The 22,421-nt window shown below is 39.4% G+C and overlaps 1 protein-coding gene across 1 annotated transcript; it reads right to left on the bottom strand.

Moving 5' to 3' along the window:
- Positions 1–3,199: 3,199 nt before the first annotated feature.
- Positions 3,200–12,071, bottom strand: LOC122671456 (ABC transporter B family member 19). The gene is made up of 10 exons (XM_043868668.1): positions 11,534–12,071; positions 11,360–11,414; positions 10,752–10,927; positions 9,944–10,144; positions 9,095–9,354; positions 8,632–8,948; positions 8,295–8,518; positions 7,140–7,953; positions 6,743–6,984; positions 3,200–4,663 (listed from the first exon to the last, which is right to left on the bottom strand). Exons 1-10 carry the CDS (start codon positions 11,777–11,779, stop codon positions 3,455–3,457), a joined length of 3,744 nt encoding a protein of 1,247 aa, XP_043724603.1. The 5' UTR covers positions 11,780–12,071; the 3' UTR covers positions 3,200–3,454.
- Between the last annotated feature and the right edge of the window lie 10,350 nt (positions 12,072–22,421).

Genomic DNA, 22,421 nt, shown 5'->3' with positions numbered 1-22,421 from the left:
TAGATTATATATGAAGATAATAAGTGATATAATATATTTTATTATAATGTTATTTTATAAAAAATTGATAATTTTCTCCCCGACCCAGTCCAGCCCATGTATCTCTTTTCCCCCTCCCCCATGATCAGGGCAGGGTCAATCAAGGTCAAGCCGATCCGACCCTGAGGGCTGGTCAATGTTGGATTTTTCAAGTCCTGAGTTAGGGTTGGGTTGGGCCTGGGCCCAACAAAAAAATCTTGAAGTTTATGAACAAAATTGTTTTGTTTGTTGTTTTTACCGGTTGAAATTAAGTTTCATTACCTTGAGAATTCAAGGGTCGTGACAGTTGCAACGAGATCTAACCCCACACTTCCTACAACCCTTAGAATCAATGTGAAGTCTGAAAACTCAACTATTCTAAAAAAATTGATTTTATAGAAATTCACCAAAATTGATCATAGTCGATTCCGATTCAAATCTGCTTATTCAAGGGGTCCGATCCAATTTTTAAAACGGTGTGTCCTACTCTCTATTAGATCTTTATCTCCTCCAGTTCCTTATCTGATCCAATTCCCCAGTTTCTCCAACATGGGAGGTTGAAATGATCATTCTACCCTTGCCCGAACACATTGCCCAGATGAGATCCACCACCCCCTATTAGAGGAACTGGAGGAGATAATTTTCTACTTCTACCTCTTCCTGGCGCTCCCATCGTTACATTCCAGGTTTGTCAAAACATGATTGATGGTGAGAGCTGTTTGTTCTTTCTTTCACTCGTCACTGTATGGCCTGTGAATCTGTGTGATGATCATATTTCCAGTGTCGGACAGTACGTTAGTTTGTACACTTCACTCAAGTGCACTGCACTCCCCATCTTCCCCATCTTCTTCTTCTTCTTCTTCAATTCCTTTCTTTCAGCACATGCAATCATTTATAAAAGCTGCTCCAGCCATACGAGTCTCTGTATGGAGGACCAAACATATTGGGACCCTCTCATTCTTATGATTTTCTTATAGAGACAACCTTTTGTACAACAGTTTGCACCCCCTTGTAATTATCTCTATAGTTTTACACTTTTCACTTTTACTTTTTTTTTTGTGTGTGGTAGGAACACTGTTCACCTTTACGAAAGAATGAATAAAGCACTGTTGAAAAGTAAAGTTTTTCTTCCCTTAACTTAACTTGCTCTATTCAAAAGTGGTGATTTGGATGAGTCAAACTTGGTCCAAGAAAATCAATTGTTTTTTTTTCAATTTTTACTGGGGAAGAGTATTCTCTGTGGGGAGCGCAAGGATTGCACACGCCAACCAATGAAAACACACGTGTTGGTATCTCGAGGAGTTGAATTCTTCGCATTTCATGGGGGCGAGGCAGTCACTCCATCCCACCTTTACTGTGTATGGCGTGGCTTCCCCCCTCCCCTAGACAACATTTTCCCTTTTCTATATTCATGCTGAGTCTGAGAGCCTGATATTCATATTTAGTTTCTTGCGTAATGTGTTTAGGTCAAAATATTTATTATCTTATAAAAATATTAAATAGTTAGAAAGATTAGTTTAAGAGGGTGGACCTAGGGGTGTCAATCAATCGGTCTTGGTCAGGCCTCATCATGATCACTCGTTTAGCTAATTGGGCCGAGCTTGAATGGACTTGGTCGGTATCGAATTATAATAAGATACTAGAATTGAGTCTTAACCGGGCTATGGGCTTAGAAATGATAAATCATTTCCATTAGGTGTGAATTGGCCTAATACCAAGATCTTGGTCTTTAGCTAAACGAGTAGTCACGATGAGGAAGGACATGCATATGTTAGGGCTTGTTCCAAATATGACCTTTGACCAAGACTATTGGAGGGCAAGGATCCATGGCAGACCCCATTTTGCTAAGATTCTCCTAATGGGCTAGGTTATGCCTCTTTTCTCTTACTCACATTCATCATTCACTTTTCTATTTAGTTCTAATCTTTCATTTCTCCTCTTCCTTTTTCATCTCTCATTTCCTATCTTTTTTTTTTCCCTTAGAACTCTGTTTTTCCTACTTTATTTTATTTGGATCCATGTAGTCGACCCCATTAAATTGGGATAAGGTTAAGTTTGTTATTGTACCAAGATCTCGGTCTTTACTTGATTCGAGATTCAAATATTAATTCCAAATGCAAGGTAGATTCAACCTTCGGGTAATATTGTGATCTTTGGCTAGCTTGGCTGGATTAAGCAATCTGAATCTTGATTCTGCATTTACGTTTGTTTGAGCCTTTTGACCTCAAAGATAAGTAAAGCCTAAAATTGAGATTAATAACCTTGCGCTTTAATATTTTGTGCTTGGGAAGATACTCCTGTTAGGGTCCTTCGATCTTATTTTTTAGGTTCTGGTCATCATGAATAAAAAAATTGACATCTATCATATTTTCAGGATTTTGAAATCGATGATTAAAGGCTCGGGCTAGGTTGAGCTTTTACCGGACAGGCTAGGTCGGGCGTATAGTCGGTTGGTTCGGTTGGACATATAATGTTGGTTCGGTCGGACATATAACAGGCTAGGACCCCCTGGGAACGATCAATTATAAACGTGTTGGACTTAAGTCCAACACGTTTAATAATCGGGCCGGGCTTTAATCGGATCGGTTGCATTGGTCGATATAGATTAGATCGATCGATCACATAAACCTATTCTGGATTGACAAAATTGGGATCAGTCTCAGCAAGCTGATCCAATCCCAAATTTTGTTTTAGGCAAAGAGAAGAAAATACAAGTACCCTAGGACAATTATAATTGAAGTTTTCCATTCCTTGGAGAAAAGGTACTACAGGGCAAACCTTAAGCAAAGATTCCATCCAATATAGATAACATGGCCATCCAAACCATCATCTTTTTCAAGGAGCTTCAGAGATTCCTTGAAATCATGCAGAAGGCACAACGAAGAATGAAGCTTTGTGATACTTGCACAAGAGAAAGCCTGCTCTTCAAAAAATATGGAGGAAGAAAATTCCTCATCAAGATCCACACTAGTTTCACGAGGCAAAAGTTCTAGCATTTCTTCCAAAGAAGTGACAGAAGAGCTGTCGGCCTCAAGGGTCTCTTCACTTGGAGTCTCCGAAGGGGTGATTAAAAAGAGAATTAGAAAGTTGGTATTTGGTCACGCGCGCTGCTCTAGTAATAAAGTTTTGTTCATGCCCAACAAAACAAAAAGGGAAAAAGCTGGTAACACTGCAACACTAATTACAAACTAATGCACCTTATCTATTTATGAATTGTCTTATGCTTCCCCATTGTAAAAAGGAGCAATCCCCAAAGAGTCTTTCCACATCAAACAGCCAACTCATGCTCATATCTACATACATCATCCATCATTCACTCATTCGGAGAGTAAGAAAGTTGGACCGAAGAGGTAAGAGGGGATTGGATACACACGTTAATGGGGAACCCAGACATCATCCAACCCAACAGAGGCTATGCTGCTTCAATCAAAACTGTTCAAATGTGATGGTGCTGCAGCTGCAGAAGCCTTGAATAAGCTCCATCAGCCCGGCTGATCAGCTCAGCGTGGCTGCCTTGTTCTACAATGCGGCCATCCTGTACCACACCAATGCTGTCCACCCCTCGAATAGTTGAGAGCCTGTGGGCTACAAGCACCGTGGTCCGCCCCCTCATTAGCCTTTCAAGGGCTTCTTGGAGGACACACTCTGACTCTGCGTCTAGTGCACTTGTGGCCTCATCTAGTAGTAACACTGCTGGGTCTTTTAGCACAGCTCTAGCAATAGCTATTCTCTGTTTCTGTCCACCTGAGAGTTGCACTCCTCTCTCCCCCACTGGTGTTTTATACCTATCTGGTAATCCACTCACGAACCCATGCACATTGGCAGCATTAGCTGCCTCAATTACTTCAGCCTCTGTGGCTCCATCCTTCCCATATGCAATGTTCTCAAAGATGCTTGCTGCAAACAGGGCCGGCTCTTGTTGAACCAACCCAATCTTGAGCCTGAGGGAATTTAAGTTAAGCCGCCGAATGTCTTTTCCATCAATCATAACTTTCCCAACCAATGGATCATAGAAGCGCTCGATCAGTGCAATTACAGAGCTCTTGCCAGACCCACTGGCACCAACAAGGGCTTGACTCTGCCCAGCTCGGATCCTGAGGTTGAGGTCTTTAAACACCATGAGCTCAGGTCTAGCCGGGTAAGCAAAGTCAATGTGGCGGAGCTCAATTTCCCCTCGGATTGACTCAACTGGTTCAGCCTCTGGGTCATCTGGATCAATCTTGGTAGAGCGATCAAGAATTGAGAAAACAGAGCTAATAGCCTCCCCTCCCCTTATTATCTCAGGAGCAAGGCTAACAGTCTCTGCTACTGAATTAGCTGTGATGACAAGGACAACAAAGACCTTGATGACCTTAGAGAAGGTAGAGGTGCCTTTACTGACAAGATGTGCACCATACCAGAGTATGAGAGCCTCAGAGGCATAAAGAGCGAGCTGGGAGACCCCAAAGAGAAGGCCAGAAGACTGGCTGCGACGTAGGCTTTGCATCTGTGGGATACATAACTCGTGGCTGAAGAGGGAGAGGATCTTGTCCTGGGCATTAAAGGCTGCCACTGTGCGAATGTTGCTCACACCTTCTCCTGCAATCATGCTTGTCTTAGCATGTGCCTTGGCTGTGTCTCCAGCAAAACCTTTCAAAGAAAGTTGCTGCATTTGACAGATATTAACCAAAATAACTGTCAGCCTAATTGGAGATTATAGAGTCAAAAACAAATATCATGTGTATCATTTTCTGTAAATTGAACCATTTAGAACAATTCATATAAGCTAATAACTTTTTTTTTTTTGATAATATAATAAGGTAATAACCCTCATTGCATATATGACATATATAGGCAACTATTTTTACTTTTCTATCAAATACACATTTATGCCATTAATGAATGAATTGGTGTCAGAGGTAACAAATGCCCATTTATAAGAGGGTATAGATGTACGGATGATTCCAGTCTGCAATATCATTAAACAAGGCCACCAGAATGGGCAAGCTGGGTTAAAGCTTGGCCTGTGAAGTGTGAAGCAATCTATTTACTTGGTGATTAACAGGTAAAGTTCAACAAAATCACAGAGTTGACTTTTAATCCAAATGATTTTACGAGAGAAGCTAAAGGTAATTCTCACATAAATTAAATGATAATGAGTCAATATTAAAGAAGGTCCAGGGTCCAAACCCAGAGCAAGAGCTTAGCTGCTGCCTAGATAGTAGATACATAGTGTGTCTGGTAAATACACCAAGTATTAGAGGTAAACTAATATCGAATTAGTTTACCTCTAGTTTTCATTAAAAAAAATAGATTTTTTAACCATATATTGTACAAATATGGTATCAACACGATATCAGAATTGGTGGCTAGCGATACTGAAAGAGATCACCCACCTGATCCAGGTGACCGGATATCGATACCTCTCTCTAACCATTATTAACTTTTAATCCCTATTCTTCTCTATTTTTACGATACACTCCCTCAGTCCAATCAAAGGGTAAATGGGATGGATGAACAGATTCTCTGGAGTCTTGACTGTGAGAAAAAACTTGGTCCCAAATCCCAACACAACTAATTTTTTTTAAACCAATACAACTTAGGGACCCTACAACTTATTAAAAAGGCGAAAATACAGACAATAGTGGCAACAGTGTCACCGTAGGTCCTACAAAAGTGATTCCAGCACATGGGAAATTGCAGCCAGCCAGTTACCAACACGCAAAACGACAAGTACCCATACTAGCAGGGAAAAAAAAAATTGAGAAGTACTCAGAGAGGAAAAATTGAGGATAAAATATCAAACAAACATGGAGTTATCACAAAAAAACAACAAAAACAAAACGGAAAAAAAAAATTCACAAGCCAAGACTCATCGGAAGCTATACCGTGGGTTTCAAGACAATAAATACTACAGCAAACGCACAGGGTCTTTGAATCACGTCTCATGTGTCACTTACCAGTTACCTCTCATCTTTTTTTTTCGGTAACAAAATGTTTATTCAGAATGGAGTGAAGGGGGAGTCCTTGTTACAAACATGAACAGGCCATGGAGAGGGAAATGGGCCATAGTGTAAAAATCCTTCAATACACTACTCTGCTGCCTAGGTTTTCGGTAGAGCGCAAATAGTAAAAGACGTAGTAGTGAAAGGAGGAAAACCTTCGTTGCATTTTATCCACCCATTTTAGTCATTGGATCATTCGTTGGAAAAAGTTGAAACAGTATTTCAAAGATTCAAACCTTCGTTTCCACATTTTCTATGTTTTACCAATTGAAATTTTTTAAGGAGTTACTTGCGATTGGAAATCAGAACGGAAGTATGTGCAATTTTGATTTCATGTCGTTTATGATTTATCGTTTGTAAACAGGGTAAGATTCCTAAATCCTGATTACACGCTGATATCTGACACAAAATTTCGAGATTCTCAAATCTCAACTGACCAACACGTTTCCACCGGACCCAACCAATTTTATCTTATCTGCCTTCACTGATCACTACCCACTGGAGTTGCAGGGTCACACTGCCCGATCAGGAAAAAAAAATCCATTTTTTGCAGTCTCCACTGCCCAGCAATAAAGAATGACAGATAGAATCTTGGTACTCCGATTAATACATTGGACAGTGCATCTACGAAACTATTATATATTTCACGGTGGGGTAACTCTATGATCAAAGTTTTTATCTTTTTGATTTTAGGAAGTCAAAGTAAATTATCAAGGTGTAGTGTGTAGATAATGGCGTACCTGGGCGAAGTTGGCCAGGACTAGAAGAGGGAACGTAGCCAGGATAAGGAGCGCAACCCTCCATTCGATAATGAAAGCAACAATGAATGATGTCAGCAGCGATGTCATGTTTTGTAGTATAACAGAGATCCTCTCAGCAATGGCGGATTTTACATCTGCTGCATCAGTGGCTAGTCGAGCTGCGACCAGGCTTGAGTTGTTCTCTTCTTCATCGAACCATCCCACTTCGTTCCTCAGAATTGCTGAAGAAAACAGAAATGAAAAATAGATGATGGCCGTGTATTTTTATAAATAAGCAATCTACCCTGACGGAACAACTCTTTAAAGTCATGGTAGGAAATGAGCACTTCCCAATATGAAGAAGAATGCAAAAAATGTAAGGGATGGTCCATTATACCTGCAAGCATCATCCGCCTAACTCTAGTTGTTAGGTTCTCCCCCATTATACTGAAGAAATAGTGCTGTGTCAAGTATGCCACAACAGCATATAGACCTGTACCGATGTATATAAAGACGAACTCCTTTGTTTTCCTCTCCATGGCATTAGAATCCCTGTAGTAGAACACCTCGATCATGTTGCTCATAACAATTGCAAAGGTCGGGCCAATAAACCCAGACAGAACTGATCCAACAGCCCCCATTATTGCATATGGCCATTCAGGTGCATTCAGCTTCAGAAGTCGGAAGAAGTATCCATTAGGTGCTGGGTTCTTGCGGTCAGCATTTGATATCATCTCGATCCGACCATCAGCACCTGTACTGTACTGATAGCTCAAGTTCCTTAAACTACCAGACCTCAGGCTTAGAGACTTTGTAGAAAGTGAGTGGCTCAAACGTGATGACCTTGAACGACAGGTTGAAGGAGCCCCAAGATCTCTGTTTCTTGCCATTTCCTGGAATCGAATTAAGGAGGCATAAGCTCCAGATTTGGCAATTAGTTCATCGTGGGTTCCTGTCTCAACAACTTGACCTTGTTGAATAACAGCAATCGTGTCAACATTTCTTATTGTGGAGAGGCGATGGGCAACAACAACAGTAGTTCTCCCAACCATGAGGCGGTCCAGAGCCTCCTGAACAATGCTCTCTGAGCCTGCATCAAGGGCACTAGTAGCTTCATCAAGTAGGAGGACCTTCGGATTCTTCAGCATTGCTCTCGCAATGGCAATTCTCTGTTTTTGACCACCAGAAAGCTGAACTCCTCGCTCTCCTACCTGAATTTGTTAAAAAAAACACATGATGTTTAAAAGTTTCATGATTGAAGAAATGAGTTTGATTTCACAAACAGATTTATATTATAGATTCAACTTTAACCCTGAAAGTTTTCAATTCAGGCTAATATTACTTTCATTGTCCTTTTACTTGACTCTGATTCACCATTAGAACGATTTGCAACAGAAATAGGAACTGGATACTCATCAGTAATGCCATTTCCTTTTGTCAGTGTCATTCATTAATTCTTTCCTGCCATGGGTCAAATAGACTCTCACTTTACCCTATCACTAATTCTACACAATTATCATAGAATCTTAATCCAATGGGCAACTGTACTCACTTGTGTATTATAGCCATTTGGAAGCAAAGTAATAAAGCTATGAGCATTTGCAGCAGAAGCAGCAGCTTCCACTTCCGCAATGGTTGCTTCAGGCTTTCCATAGAGTATGTTCTCAAGTATGGTAGTTGCAAACAAAGCTGGTTCTTGGTTCACTAAACCAATCTGATCCCGTAACCACTTCAATTGCAAGGTCTTTAAATCTACATTGTCCATCAACACCTGCCCTGCTCAAGTTACATGAGGAAACCAAAAGTAATCAGGACGACTAACTCAAACCAACTTTAATGCTAATGGCGTAAGAATGGAAGGGGGGGGGGGGGGGGAGAGTATCAATTACCCTGATTAGGATCGTAGAACCTTTCAATAAGCGAAACTACAGTGCTCTTCCCTGATCCACTACCTCCAACTACAGCAACTGTTTTCCCCGCGGGGAAGAAAATTGAGAAATCGTGGAAGATGATGACATCTGGCCGAGATGGATAGCTAAATGTAACATCTTTAAATTCGATATTCCCATTAACCTCTGTCAAACACTTCCCATCTGAAGGGTCTTGAATTATAGAGGGTTTTTGCTTGATAATCTCCATAAGCTTGTATCCAGCTGATTTCCCTTTGCTAAATGCACCAAGATTTGAAAATGACTGACCCAAGCTCCTGTTTGAAAAGAAAAATGAAAAAACTATAAACCAGAACTATATTTAAAACAGAGACCACAGAATTGACGAGCTAAAGAAATTCAATTAACATTCAGCCGTATCAAATGAAAAGGGCGTTAAAAATTTCGAAGTCTGTGATCATACATGCCACCAACAATGGCAGAGAAAATTGCAGTGAAGGCCTTCCCACCATCCGTCTGCCCATTCCTGATGAAAACTCCGGCATACCAAAACACAAGGGCCCAAGACATGCATGCAATACCATAGGTACATCCAATTCCAAGGCCCTTGGCCATCCCAGCCTTGTATCCGAGTTTCAATGTGTTCTGTATTGCATCTGAATAGGAGTTCAGTGCCTTGCTCTCTCCCACGTACGAGTATACCGTCCGAACTTGAGCAATTCCCTGCAAATGAACCACATGATTCAGTCCATTATACATTTAAACCTCTTCCCAGCCTAGCCAGGTCAGTGGCTCAGTGCACTTAACATAGAAATTAGTACACCCACAAGCGAATTGGGGAAAAATTAATTAAACAACATCTAGAAGTGTGAGTTCTGATTCATCTGTTAGAATTTCAGTCCCTCTCCTTCGTCAGATACTAGGTGTTTTCTTTTCGCCACCCCTCCCTTGTTTATGTCACGAGCTACTCCTCCATTTCGTCAGTTTCATGCCGGCAGCCCTTCAGGCTCCAACAGTATTCGGAAATGCTAAAAGCCGAAAAGCAAATTAAACGGTCGTTACGAGCGTTACGCCATTTCCATGTGTTAGTCTCACTTGAGGAACGGCTCACTATTGGTGGAAGAACCGACTCCCAGTAACCGATTCTCATGTCTGAACCATGGACAGGTACGATGCTTTTGGTAATCTGCTGAACCGGCGTAGTGGGGGAAAAGTATTCCCCACAACAATCTCGTTTGATAGAGGATACTTTCCAAACAAAAGCTTCCCCAATCGGGGTCAATCAAATATAAAGAAGAGAGAGTGGGGTCACCTGCTCAGCGATGATGCCTGCGTTGGCGTACGATTCTCGACTCTTGGAAGTAAGTCCCGTGAGAGTGTATGCATAAAGACCCCCAGCGAAGGCAATCCCTGGAATCACGGCCACGCTCAGCAGTGCCAGCTTCCATGCCGATATGAAACCCACCACTAACCCGGCAAGAAAGGTCGAAAGATAGTGTATGAAGTTGCCCACCTGTATAATAATAATCAACAAAATTATGGAGTTAATCAATCGCTTCTACAGTTCTACTGGTTACAGCAGCACACTCAAGCCCCCACCCCACCTTTTGCTATTTTGCGCCTCCTGCCCACGGTCATTGCCTCGTGGACAAGAGGAACTGTTTTTACTTTTTGCTCCATAGAGCGTCAAAAATCTGAAAATACGCCCAACCAAAGTGGAGTAGCGCATGTTAAATCGGCTTTGTTACACAAGGGGTCAGCTTAGCTGGCAAAAGACTTATTCCTCAAATAACCTCAAATAAGAGGTCATGAGTTCAAACAAACCACTTGGGGCTTGTCCCCATCCCCTAATTCCCCCCCCCCTCCTATTATATAAGCTTCCCCCCCCCCTATTATATAAGCTCTTAATCCAAAAAAAAAAATCCAAAAAAAAAAAAATCGGCTTTGCTAAAGTCTACCGTCACGAACCGGACTATATACACGATATTCCCGACCGGTTCAACCGCGATGCTGGTGGGTTTTTACACTTACAGTCTTACTTTCCCATCAGAATCCCAGGCCATAACGGTCGGACGTTGGACAGAGAAAACGAAAGAAGAAGTGGAGATGGCGCAACGAACCTTCTCGCTAATGGCATCTTGGACGAGAAGTGTGTCCGTGGAAACGCTAAAAACGATGTCCCCAGTTCTTGCGTCTGTATCGAAGAACCCAACGTCTTGCTTTAGCACTGCTTCCAAATATTTCTTCCTCAGCGTACTCACTTGCCTCTCTCCCGAATACATCCAACAAGCGATTTCTGTAGAACGAGAAATTTGCCAAAAATTAAAAAAAAAAAAGGAAAAGAAATCAGTTCTCTCACTCTATAATCTAATCTATATGTGCTCCATCTTCATTAAAGCATCTCAAACAGCAATAATTATATAACAACTATTCTTGTTAATTATTTATTAAGGAATGCTAGGAAGGTATGAACCAAGGATGAATTTATAGTATCGTGGAATTTTGGTATTTGCTCGTCATTCCAGCGCAGATAAGGATGAAGAGTAGTTCGAAAATGTTTTTGAGGAAATTATCCTCAATTCCATGTTTGAATGTGACAGGTGAAGCTACAGAAGAGGAAAGGAGAAAGGAAACGGAAATCATAGACTACGTGACGCCGCTACCAACCCTATCCGATATGAGATCGGACGACAGGATTCAAGTTTCAGAGGAATCGAGGTTTTCTCACCTGCATAGGAGGATAAGCACACAACGAGTCCAAGATAGACGAAGTAGAGCGCATACTGCATTCATCGGAAGAGATTTCAAACACAGATCTTAGATCCGATATCGCTACAGGCTTACTAATTAAAGAAAAGAGGAAATGAGATTCAGATTTCAGAGCAGAGATCGGGTATCAAACCTTGGAGACTTCGTCCGTCATTTTCTTCAAATCGTACTGATTTTTACCAAATCCATTCACTAAATCACCGAACAGGAGGAAGAAAACCGGCATGGCAGAACCATGAACGACGGCACCAAAGCTTCCTGCTATCATCAGACACCAGTCGTACTTATCCGCAAAAGAGAAAAGTTGGTAAAATGGAAGGCTCTGCTCTTTCTTCTTCTCAGCTTCTGGCATACTTTTCGCTTCAGTGCTTTCCGCCATTGGAACCCCGGTCAAAGAGTTTCGCAACTTTCACCTCTTTGGTTGAGAGTAAAGGAGAAATGGACGATTCTTTCACGGATTCAGAGAAAATGTAGACACTGCTACTCCCTCATCTCTGGTTGTTGCTTCTTGTTTCTGAGCCATTGATGAGAGATTAGAGCTTTCTTCCGTCCGTGACTCTTGTATGAGAGAGAGAGGGATAAAAGTGTCAACCTCAGTACTCAGTGGCTCAGTAGTCGCAAAAGAATATACGGAGTGCGCACTATAATAAATCTAGGTTTGCCACCATTACTCCATTAGTCCTTCGATCGGAGTTCGAAGACCACTTCTTTTTTGCCTTTTTTTCTCTGTATAAAAAAAAAAAAAACTGATGTCGGTTGGGTTAGCAGTCCAGGACGAGTCTTCGCCTTTGAGCTTCTCCTTCGTTAGTGTGAGAGAGAAAAAGAGAAAGAGAAGAAGAAGCAGAGACCTTTGGTCAAACGAAGAAGCATAAAATGGGTGCTAGCAACTGGCTGGCCGATGGGCTTGGGTTGGAGCCTTGGGGTTTTATTTTATATCCATTTTCAGATGGAGTAACTCGTAAATGTTCCCTCAGATTTCTCTATAAAATCTTCGGAAAAGGGAAACTTAACTGTTCACAGGCAGCGTGGCATGTGCCTGCGCTCAAACACAGACAGACACACACGATATGACCAACGCACCCTTTGAAAAAACGGAAAGAACTTTAATAGCCTTTTTATTTTAAATAAAAAATCAGTATTAAATCAATTAACCGTGGTTGGGTTGAAACGAGTATTTAATTAACTGCGGTTAAATGGAATCAGGTTTTTCTGAAACAGTACTTTTTCCTTATCTACTGTTGCTTCGGTGTATGTGCTGTAGCAGAAAAAAAAATTAAATTAAAAGAGTACTCTGACGGTTTGCCACGTTCTCGTAACATTTTTATACCCTTTAAATCCCAAGTAAATTCTACCAAAAAAAAAAAAAAAAGTTTGTTCTTTTCACATTGATCTGAAAACGGAATCGGCAATTGAATCGGTCTGTGTTGATTTTAATTCTGATTTTATTAAAATTAGTCAAAACTGGATCTGAATCCTATAAATCTAGTGTGAATTGATTATTTCAAAATTACTGAATTCAAACGATTCCAATCAAAGATCGGCAACCAATTCCGATTCTTTGAACCATCCAAGTAGATGCTTCAAAGAATCGGAACCGAACAGGTTCAAAATTACTTTTGTCCTACTATGTTTATTAATTCCTTTCTACATTCTAATTTATCTTGGTTTTTTAGGTAATTCGTATTTAAAATTTGATATTGTCAAGCTTTCTTTGGGTTTTGACTCAAGATCCGACTCCTCTCCAGGGAACTCAGTGTACAGGGCATGTCCAAAAGGCATCCAAAGGTTGGGCTGTGTCGCACACCTCTCGACACATCTCGATGCACACCTAAGGATGTGTGCAACACAACCCAACGGCTGAATGCCCCCTGGGCGTGCTGAATTCCCTGGAGAGGAGCTCGGTCCCTTGACTCAAGCCTGAAAAATGAGAAAACAAAAAAAAAAAAAATCAAATCCAGTTGTGAGTGTGAATCGTGAGGTCTCATGAGTCAGACACATAATTCAATTCTAAGGGCCCACGGTTTAGAAGGGTCCAAGAAATGGTCATTCATAGTTATGGACCTCTGGTACGTATTACACCTGAATGGGCCCAACCTGAATGGGCCCAGTATATTGATCATATGTTCCACAAAAAGGTAAGTTTACCATAGATATTTATCAGGACAAACTATATTATGACTCATAAAAGGTGAGGTTTCCATCCATACGAAATGATTCTTACCAAAAATAAAAAATAAAAACAGAAATAATTGAATGGCATGCGTATATTTGAGAGCTAGGTTGTCTGAAGGTTTAAAATGTCATAAACTTTTAAACCTAATCTTGTTGTTCTAAAGAAAAAGGTCCTTATTTGACTCACTAACTTTTGCCACATTGTAAGATGATATCCCAACATTTGATAGATAAAAGGAATACTTGTCAATTTTTAGAGCTCTCATACCCTTGTAAATTTCAACAATTTAAAAAAAAATTGATATTTAGGGAAGAGTTCTCTAAGGGGCACTTGAAGATGGGGCTCAAATTTTGTTGATAAGTAGACCAAAGGTAGTTTTATCACAGGAAAGGTTAAAGTTCAATCGAAATTCTTTAAATCTGATTTAAATTCAATCAAATATCCTCCCATGTGTATCCATGAATCCATGGATTTCATGTATTGGCATGTATCTTCCCAAGGTCTTCATGAATACTTAGATTTTCAAAGCTTTAGTTTGCTACTTAGTCGAGTTAAATTCAACTAAAACTTGAAATATGGAAAAAGTCATTAGGTTTACCTATCCATAAAATTTATTGTTATCCTACATTTTGGGTTTCATGTCTTGTATTCCTCACCAGCCCACATTATTATTGTTGGATTTGTATATGTTTAGATTTGGTTTTAGGTCCATCATTTGTACATGCATGGATAAAGTTGTAATTATGTGAGGATTATGGTTTTTAGGACTTCTTATATATTGTCTATGTAAAGAAAGCCGTAAATATAAGCAAAGCAACTCACATTGTGAGGTGGAGAGTGATGTAGAGTGTTTTTCTAGCTAAATGAATTTTTTTTTTATTCAGTAGAAATGATCTATGCATTCGTGTTGAACCACATTAAATTCCTCGTGTGTTGTGATTTTTTGTTTGGTTCTTTCTTGTGTTTGCGCATTCGTTCCCAACACGTGGTATTAAAGTGAGGTTTGATAGATCATTGTAGGTGGTGCGTAAAAAACAGATGACAAGCTCTAGTGTCTATTTCTTGCATTGCTTGCACTTGGTCAAAATCAGGGAAGGCATTACTTCCGAGGAAGTCCTATTGTATTTGATTTCGATGTCAATTCGGATTTCCTGTAGGATTGTTTATTTTCCAGGGATAGAGAGTGTGCTTTGGTGGGCTCCTTAAAGAGGGTTTTTTACCACTTTGGTAGAAGGATGTTGATTGTTAAAATGAAGGACGCGAGAAAGATTTGTAGGTGTGTGGCTAGAAGGAAAGAAAGGAGCGTTGGTGATGATACTTTTTTTTATTTTTTTGGGTAAAGCTAGTGAGATTGCTATTTCAACTATGCGTGCAAATTTAAGCATTTTTCAGATGGCAACAAATTAATTTTTAAAAAGTGGTGTAATTTTTAGTTGGAGGGTTGGGGAGAGAATTAGGAATATGGTTTCATGTAGTTTAGGTGTTAGTCTGATTTTGAGAATGCTACTTATTTGAATACGCCCATTTTTTTTCTTCTATAGAAATAAAACTCAAATTTCACAAACTCTTATCCATAGAGTGGAAGGGATACTGGGTACTTGGAAAATGCCATTACTCTCCCAAGCTAGGAAATTGATATTGATAAAATCTGTCCTTAGTTCTATGCTTATATAATGGATGTCTTGTTTCTTGTTGTCAATCAAGATATGTTTAAAGTTGGATTTTAGTGACTCAAGTTTCTGAAGAGAGGAGGGGAAGATTCAACGTAAATGTAATCTTGTGGCGTAGCATTTGCTATGTAGGCCTAAATCTCTTGGAGGCCTGGGATTCAGATTATTAGCTATTCAAAATAAGTCCTTACTCCTTAAGTTGGCATGGCATCTTCCTATTGATCCTGACCAATTATGGGCTAAAGTGCTGAAAGAGAACTATTTCCCTAATAATAGTCTGTTGCATTCTTCTACTTTATTGAAGAGTTATTGAAGAGAGGATCTCTGATTTGGAATAGTATCATTAAAGTGATCCCTATGTTGCAGCAATTAGCCTACTAAAAATAGGAAATGGTCCTAATATCTCAATTTGGTATGATCTTTGGATTTCCTTATTTGAATGATTTTAGAATTCTTGTATCTAATTTGGTTAATCCATTCTATTCAAAGTGAATAAACTTGTTCAAAATGGGAATTAGAATGTTAACTCACTTTTGACAATGCATGTGGCCTTGTCCATCCTCGTATTCCTATAAGCTTTAATCATTTGAATGACTTTAAATGGTTGTTTAAGGCTGTGTTTGATATGCATTCTAGTTCAATTTGGATTATTGAATGATTAAAACAATAATTTTATCGTCTGAAAATACAAAATCGATCTAAAATACATACCAAACGGAGCCTAAAGATTCAACATGATTTGGATGTGAATGTTACTTCTAAAAAACCTCTGAAATTTTGTGTAGCACTTGAAAATCCACCCTAAATTTTGTCTATTCATATGGAAAGTCGTGGGGGTGCGTTAAATACTAAAAGTAAAATATCAAATTTTCTTCCTATTAATCCCTATTGTAGCTTTTGTAATAGAGAAATTGACATTGAGTGGCAAATTTTTTTTATTTGTGAGTTATCTAGAATTCTTGTTATTGGACATTTAGACATAACTCTTAAGGATTGAATATCTTCTTCTCTTTAAATCCTTTGTTTTCAACCCTTTTTTTTTTTTTTTTGGTTAAAAAGGATAGAAGCATAACCTTCTATCAATTCTTACTATATCTTTTTATTTCATTTGGACGGCACGTAATTCAATTGTCATTCGCAAATTGAATCCTAATCCAATGATGATTGTCCAACTAATTGGTAGATGTATTTGTGACCTTAAGCTTTGTTCTCATGCTTCATTAGCAGATGTTATAAACCTTTCTTGTAATAACGATTCATTCTTAACCATTGATGATTATCGAAAGTTATCGGATGGGGGATCTGTTTTTGTTATATGTGATGTCAGTTTCGACCCTTTGATTAGTACAACAAGATGGTCTTCAATTTGTGGTGACCAAAATGAATCATGGTCTTGTAAGACGTCCATAAGAATCAGAGACTCAGGGACAGTACTAAGGCTTGCAGGGATAGACAAATTTACAAGTCCGAATGGATTGACTTGGCTAATGCGAGGTTCACATGAATGATGGTTGTGGGAATAATATTTTGGAATTGGAGAGCTTCAATAATAGGAGGAGGAGGGGGGGAGGGATAGGGGATGTGGGAATAGGCCCCAAGATGGTTTGAACTCATCACCTCTTATTTGAGGAGTTGATCTTTTGCCATCTGAGCTGATCCCTTGGGAATGGGAATAGTATTCTTTACATTTATCTAACTATGCAAACTTTTACTACTATTTGTATATTATATATTTAAGAATGATGGACAAATTATTTCTACAGCTCCCAAGTGGGCTGTTAAGGCTATAACTAATAGACTATTGGGTCCTATATATCATGGTAGGTTAACGGGTCCTATCATGGTTGATATAGAACGTATTTATTTTTGGGGGAACGTTCTTTGTGGGGGGAGCACGGGGGCCATGCACACGTGGCAACCCGTGAGAGCACATGCTCTAGCATCTTTGGGGGGTGGGATTTCCACCTTTCATGAGGGTGGAATGGTTATTTTGCCTCTCATTGTGCCTGAGATGGCCCCTATGCTCCCCCAGAAAGAACTTTTCTCCTTTATTTTTATTAAGATAATTTTTTCCTTCCATTTTAGGGAGAGAGTGAGAGAGGCTTAAAAAGTTTAAACCAAACTATTGTTCTGAAAAATAAAAATTCCAGGCTCTAGCTTTTAAAGAGTGTAACCTATCTAAGCTGGTCTTTGGATCGTCAAAGGGGTTAAATTTGGGTCAAACCCACAAGAAAAAGAATTATTAAATTTGGGTCTCGTGTGCTTATGGAAAGGCATAAGCCTGCGAAAGCCGTGGTGCTGAAATCAATGTAGGTTCATCCTATGCCCTAACGTAAAGTATGCCTTTTGGGTTGGCAACAGGTGCAGAAAAGAACCTGGCCCACTCTAGATTGGATTTAGACCTTCCCAATCAGGTTCCAATGAATCGGTTTCCGAAACACAGGCCCACGCTAGATTGGTTTTAGACCTTCCCAATCAGATTCCATTGGATCGGTTTCCGAAACACACACACGTGCGTTGTTTCGTTTACCGTGCATTTGGCAAAGCTTTTGTGCCTTTGGTGGTCCTCACCTTGCAAACCCATCACTATTCATTCATTCAAGCTAGTCCAAACATAACATTCCTAAAATAACCAGTTCGACCCCAGCCCAAGTCAATTAAGTAATAATGAGCTAAGCTTTTTCTGGCCCCAAATCACCAAGCCCACTTAGGCTCCATAGTCTATGATAACATTATTTCTCTAAGGCCCAAAGGGTGTGACTGATGGGAGATCCAACCAGAAAAGCATAAGAAGCTCAAAAGATAAAGACATCTCTCTCTATCCCTATCTCATTTTGTAATTCTTGATGTGTTTGGACCAGGCCCTTTTTGGCTTCACAGGGCCCACAATACAATTTCGAAGCTGGCAAAACAGTAAATTTATGGATCCTGCTGGCCCATCCTTTATAAAACCATTGGATAAAATAATCGTGATTAGTGTAAAAAAGTCCGGTTTAGTTGCAAATCGGTCTGCTAATCCATAAACAAGAGAGTGTACTTGGATGTCTCCTGGTCATCTGTTTGGCTTCAACAAATAGCATAAAATTTTACACACCAATAAGTCCTTCTCTTTTCTTTACAGAATACTTTATAGAAGAGGTAAGATACCAAAGATTCCAAAATTAAAGATTAACAAATTAATAAAACCATCCAAATCTCCCAAATTATTTTAAGAGATGGGAGTGGCTTAGGTTGTAATGCTGCCACTTTAGGGAACAATTGAGAGCCCAACATAGCTTTAATCTCACTTCAATAACAGTTGCCACATGCTTTGCTTTATAAAATCTGATATTAGGGCCATAGACCATTCTCCAACCCCCACTACCTCCTCTCCCCTCAAGGGGCCAGACACAGTCACACTCACTTCTCTCCCCCCCCCCCCCCCCTCCCCTCCCCAATTACAACAAATACAAAGGACACACCCCTCCCCAATTACAACAAATACAAAGGACACATATGGGTTTGTATCTTTGCATCTGACCTGCTTAATTAATTGAAACCTGAAAGATCACTTGACTTTTGTATGATTAATTCATGACTGTGGCCTCTCCTCTCACTATATTCAAAGGTCATCTCAGCTGATTGTGCATTATAGTTATAAAAGAATAAAGCCACTAGAAAACATTTGGGGAAAGTTTTCCTCCACATGTGGAGTAGGTGGGTGTAACCCATCTGATAGGCTCGACATGTCTTGTAGTCTGAAGTGATCGAGCTGTTAGATGGTCTAATCTAAGGATATAAACAGATCAGAATCGGCTCGGATTTACTATTATCTGAATTCGAATTCATTTACATAATAACATATTCGTATCCGCTATAATATTCGACAAAATTTGAAAACCTAACATCATATTTGAATTCAAGAGTTTATCGGATATCCGGATATTATTTGATTCGATTAATAAACGTATCTAACCTATATCGACTCATGGTAAGGATTTGGGTTAGGACCTACCAAAATATCCTTATAAAAGTGTTTATAATAAGGGTAATATAGTAATACATTGTATGTTTTTATAAAAATATTAAAATAGTTGCATTTTACAATCAGATAGTAAATTAAGCAGATATTATCTGATCTGAAATGGAAATATTTGAATCGAATTATCTTTTGGACGAATTCAGATACTTTTCGAAAACCAAAATTTCGGATTTGAAAATCCCTAACCAGATGGGATACGGAATTTCGGCTATCCGTTTACATCCCTAGTCTAATCCAAAACCTTAATGCATTAGATGATGAAAAACACCTTTAAAAATAATAACAAGAAAAATAAAAAAGAGAAATTCTTTTTGAGGGTAAGAGAAGCTGGAATAGAGGAAAAAGGGTAGGAACTTGAAGGCTCTTAAGAGAACAGTTACGAATATATAAATAATAAACTCAAGGAGAATATAGATCAAATCAAGAAGGAAAATCTCTAAACCTATGGAAATGTATATGGAGAATCCACTTGGATGCAATCATGCAAACACTACTGACCACACTGTACTGTAAGTCATGGGGCTCTGTCTTGAACTCTGTTAAATAAATTGCTCCACCTAATCCCATGATCCTCGTTTGCTTCACCACAAGTTGATATGGACAGTTCCTTGAGTTATGGTGTGCCCCCCATGACCTCTACATCCCAATTCTTACGGGCTATGCCCATTCTATGCTTAATCCATTTTTTAACATGTTTTATTAGATTGATTAAACAAATTAATGGTAATTCATGCATTTCTCAAACAATTTGGATCATAATCAAATAGGATGTATCATGTGTAGAAGAAATAAATACAATTAACCTAAAGATAAAGCAAATGGTCCTCTTCCCTTGGACCCACAGGCTATGAATCCATTTAGTATTATATAAATATTTTCTACTACAAAAAAAGCTTTTTTTGGGCCCCTAATGGAGTCATATGATAATGTATCTGATTAGACCAAATTCTATTATTCCCAACCTCCCAACTCACTGAGCTGAACATAGGATCTCTTTTTCACTTTTTTTATTTAACTTTTGGGCAGCAGCTGTTTTCTGGGTGGGATGCAGTGGCCACGCCACATGCGTCGACCAATGAGAGTGCATGTGGTGGCATAAAAGGGGCAGAATTTCCACCATACATGGGGTATGACGATCATTCTAGCCCCTGTTGTAAGTCGGTGTGATCCATGCATCCTACGCAGAAAACATTCTCCCTTAACTATTATGGAAAAAGGTTTTCTGAGCTGATGTACACATTCTCTCTCCTCTCTCCCTCCTGTCCTTGAATCGCAATGGGCACTCAAGATCAAGGGTGTTAAATTAGAATCAGAACAAAAAACTGATACCAAATTCAGACTGAATAATCCAAATCAAATCAAATCAAATCAAATTTAGTTACAATCAGGAACTGGGGAATAGAACCGAAGTGGGATTTGTTTAATTTTCGGATCCGACATAAGAACAAGCAGTTAAAACCAAAACCAAACTGAATTTGGATATCAATATTAATATAGTATAATACTAATATATTAATATACTATAATATTAATATATTTACTTGTATTCGTATTAGATTTTTGTAATACTATTATATTATAATATATGAGAAAAAGTTTTCTGTCCGGGAGTGTGGCCTATGCCAGCACTCCCATGAGTCTATCTTTCTCTCCTCTTCAGATGAAAAGACGCGTCTACCCCTTTGTTTTGAGGATGAGAGGGATAGACAAATTGGGAGTGCTGGCGTAGGCCACACTCCCAGACAGAGAACTACTTCCAATAGTATAAACCAAGTATAGAATCAGAACCGAACTGGAAACATACAAATTCGATACGAATACTGAATTTTAGAACCGAGCTGAATATCCACTTCTGACCGATTTACACCCTTACCCAAGATTGATGTGTTTTCCAAGCCGCCTGCTTGGAAAATCCTCTCCCTTAACTGCTTAACATCAAAAGACATGATGAAAGACATCAAAATCTAAACAAATATAGTTCCTTTTGACGCATGCGGGCTGTCTTAAATGCAACTTTTCCAGTGATTCAGGATCGACAAGTGATTAATCTCACTACTTAATTCTGTTTCTAAATCTACTTAGCCCCAAAGACACATGCCTAATGAAGCTTTTCGAAAGGTGACCCCTTGAAAGGACACATCTTTAATATCAAATCTTGATCCACTCAGCTAGGTAAAAGCGCTTGAATTCATAAACAAGGACCAATTAAGCCCATCATGTACCTGTAAAGTAATTTAATCAATGATAACTTTAGACTAATACATGTATAATAACCAATCTTAAACCATACTTAAATTAGTGCATGCCTACTACCTAGTAGATACACCTATTAAAGCAAAGCAAAAATAGGATTGTGGGACCTAATTATGTTTTATTCTTTTTAGGCTTTTCTTTGTGGCAATTCTTGCAAGCTTTTTTTAAAAACAAGGGTTATTAACAGTCTTGATCTGTATATGAAATCCCAGATTGTGATCCTCTACTGCCGAGCTGTCCGGCAGGACCGTGCAGCCCAGACACAGTGAGGCACACAATGACCGCCTTACCCCCACTCGGGCAAAGCGTTTGGGCAGGGGCAAGGCAGTCACTGCACGCCTCATTGTTTCCGGGCTGCACGGTCCTGCCGGGCAGCTCGGCAGCAGAGGATCTGGATTGGTGAAATCCCAAGATATATTTAAACTCTTGATTATACCTTGTTTAATTTCTGAATAGTGTCTTGTCATGGAATCATTTTATCCATGGGTAGTTGTTTGGGCTTGAAATTTCAATTTCGATTTCAGGCCCACGAAGATGGAGTAGATCATGGGCCGGGATAAACTTTAGGCTGGAACTAGATGATTCTGGTCGCGCTGGATGTACATGATCGGTCCAAATGATCCATCTATCAAAGTTCAATGATCATTTAACATCTGATTAAACCCACCGATGGAGTTATTATAATTTAGAACAATAAAACACCCTTGATCTGTAGCTATACTTATTTCCGATAGAATTAGGAGGAAGAGAGTGAGAGAAAAATAAAAGAATGATCCCCACAGCATATCTGCTGTTTTTCCTTAATTCTTTTTTTTTTTTTTTCCGAGTCTTTGATGGAAAATTATCTCTCCAACTCCCTACCTGGCCTAGTTCCAGTCCTTCTAATAAGGGGGGTGGATCCCAC

The sequence above is a fragment of the Telopea speciosissima genome, chromosome 8 (genome assembly GCF_018873765.1).
Source record: "Telopea speciosissima isolate NSW1024214 ecotype Mountain lineage chromosome 8, Tspe_v1, whole genome shotgun sequence".
Classification (NCBI taxonomy): domain Eukaryota; kingdom Viridiplantae; phylum Streptophyta; class Magnoliopsida; order Proteales; family Proteaceae; genus Telopea; species Telopea speciosissima.
This window is presented reverse-complemented; position numbering and strand designations above follow the sequence as displayed.

What these genes read in the sequence shown, in the direction of transcription:
- LOC122671456 (XM_043868668.1), bottom strand. Translation starts at nt 11,779, where the DNA reads ATGGCGGAAAGCACTGAAGCGAAAAGTATGCCAGAAGCTGAGAAGAAG. An exon ending in GTTCTACGATCCTAATCAGG is followed by an intron (nt 8,519 to 8,631) that starts GTAATTGATACT and finishes TAACTTGAGCAG; the next exon opens with GGCAGGTGTTGATGGACAAT. An exon ending in TAGGCGGATGATGCTTGCAG is followed by an intron (nt 6,985 to 7,139) that starts GTATAATGGACC and finishes TGTTTTCTTCAG; the next exon opens with CAATTCTGAGGAACGAAGTG.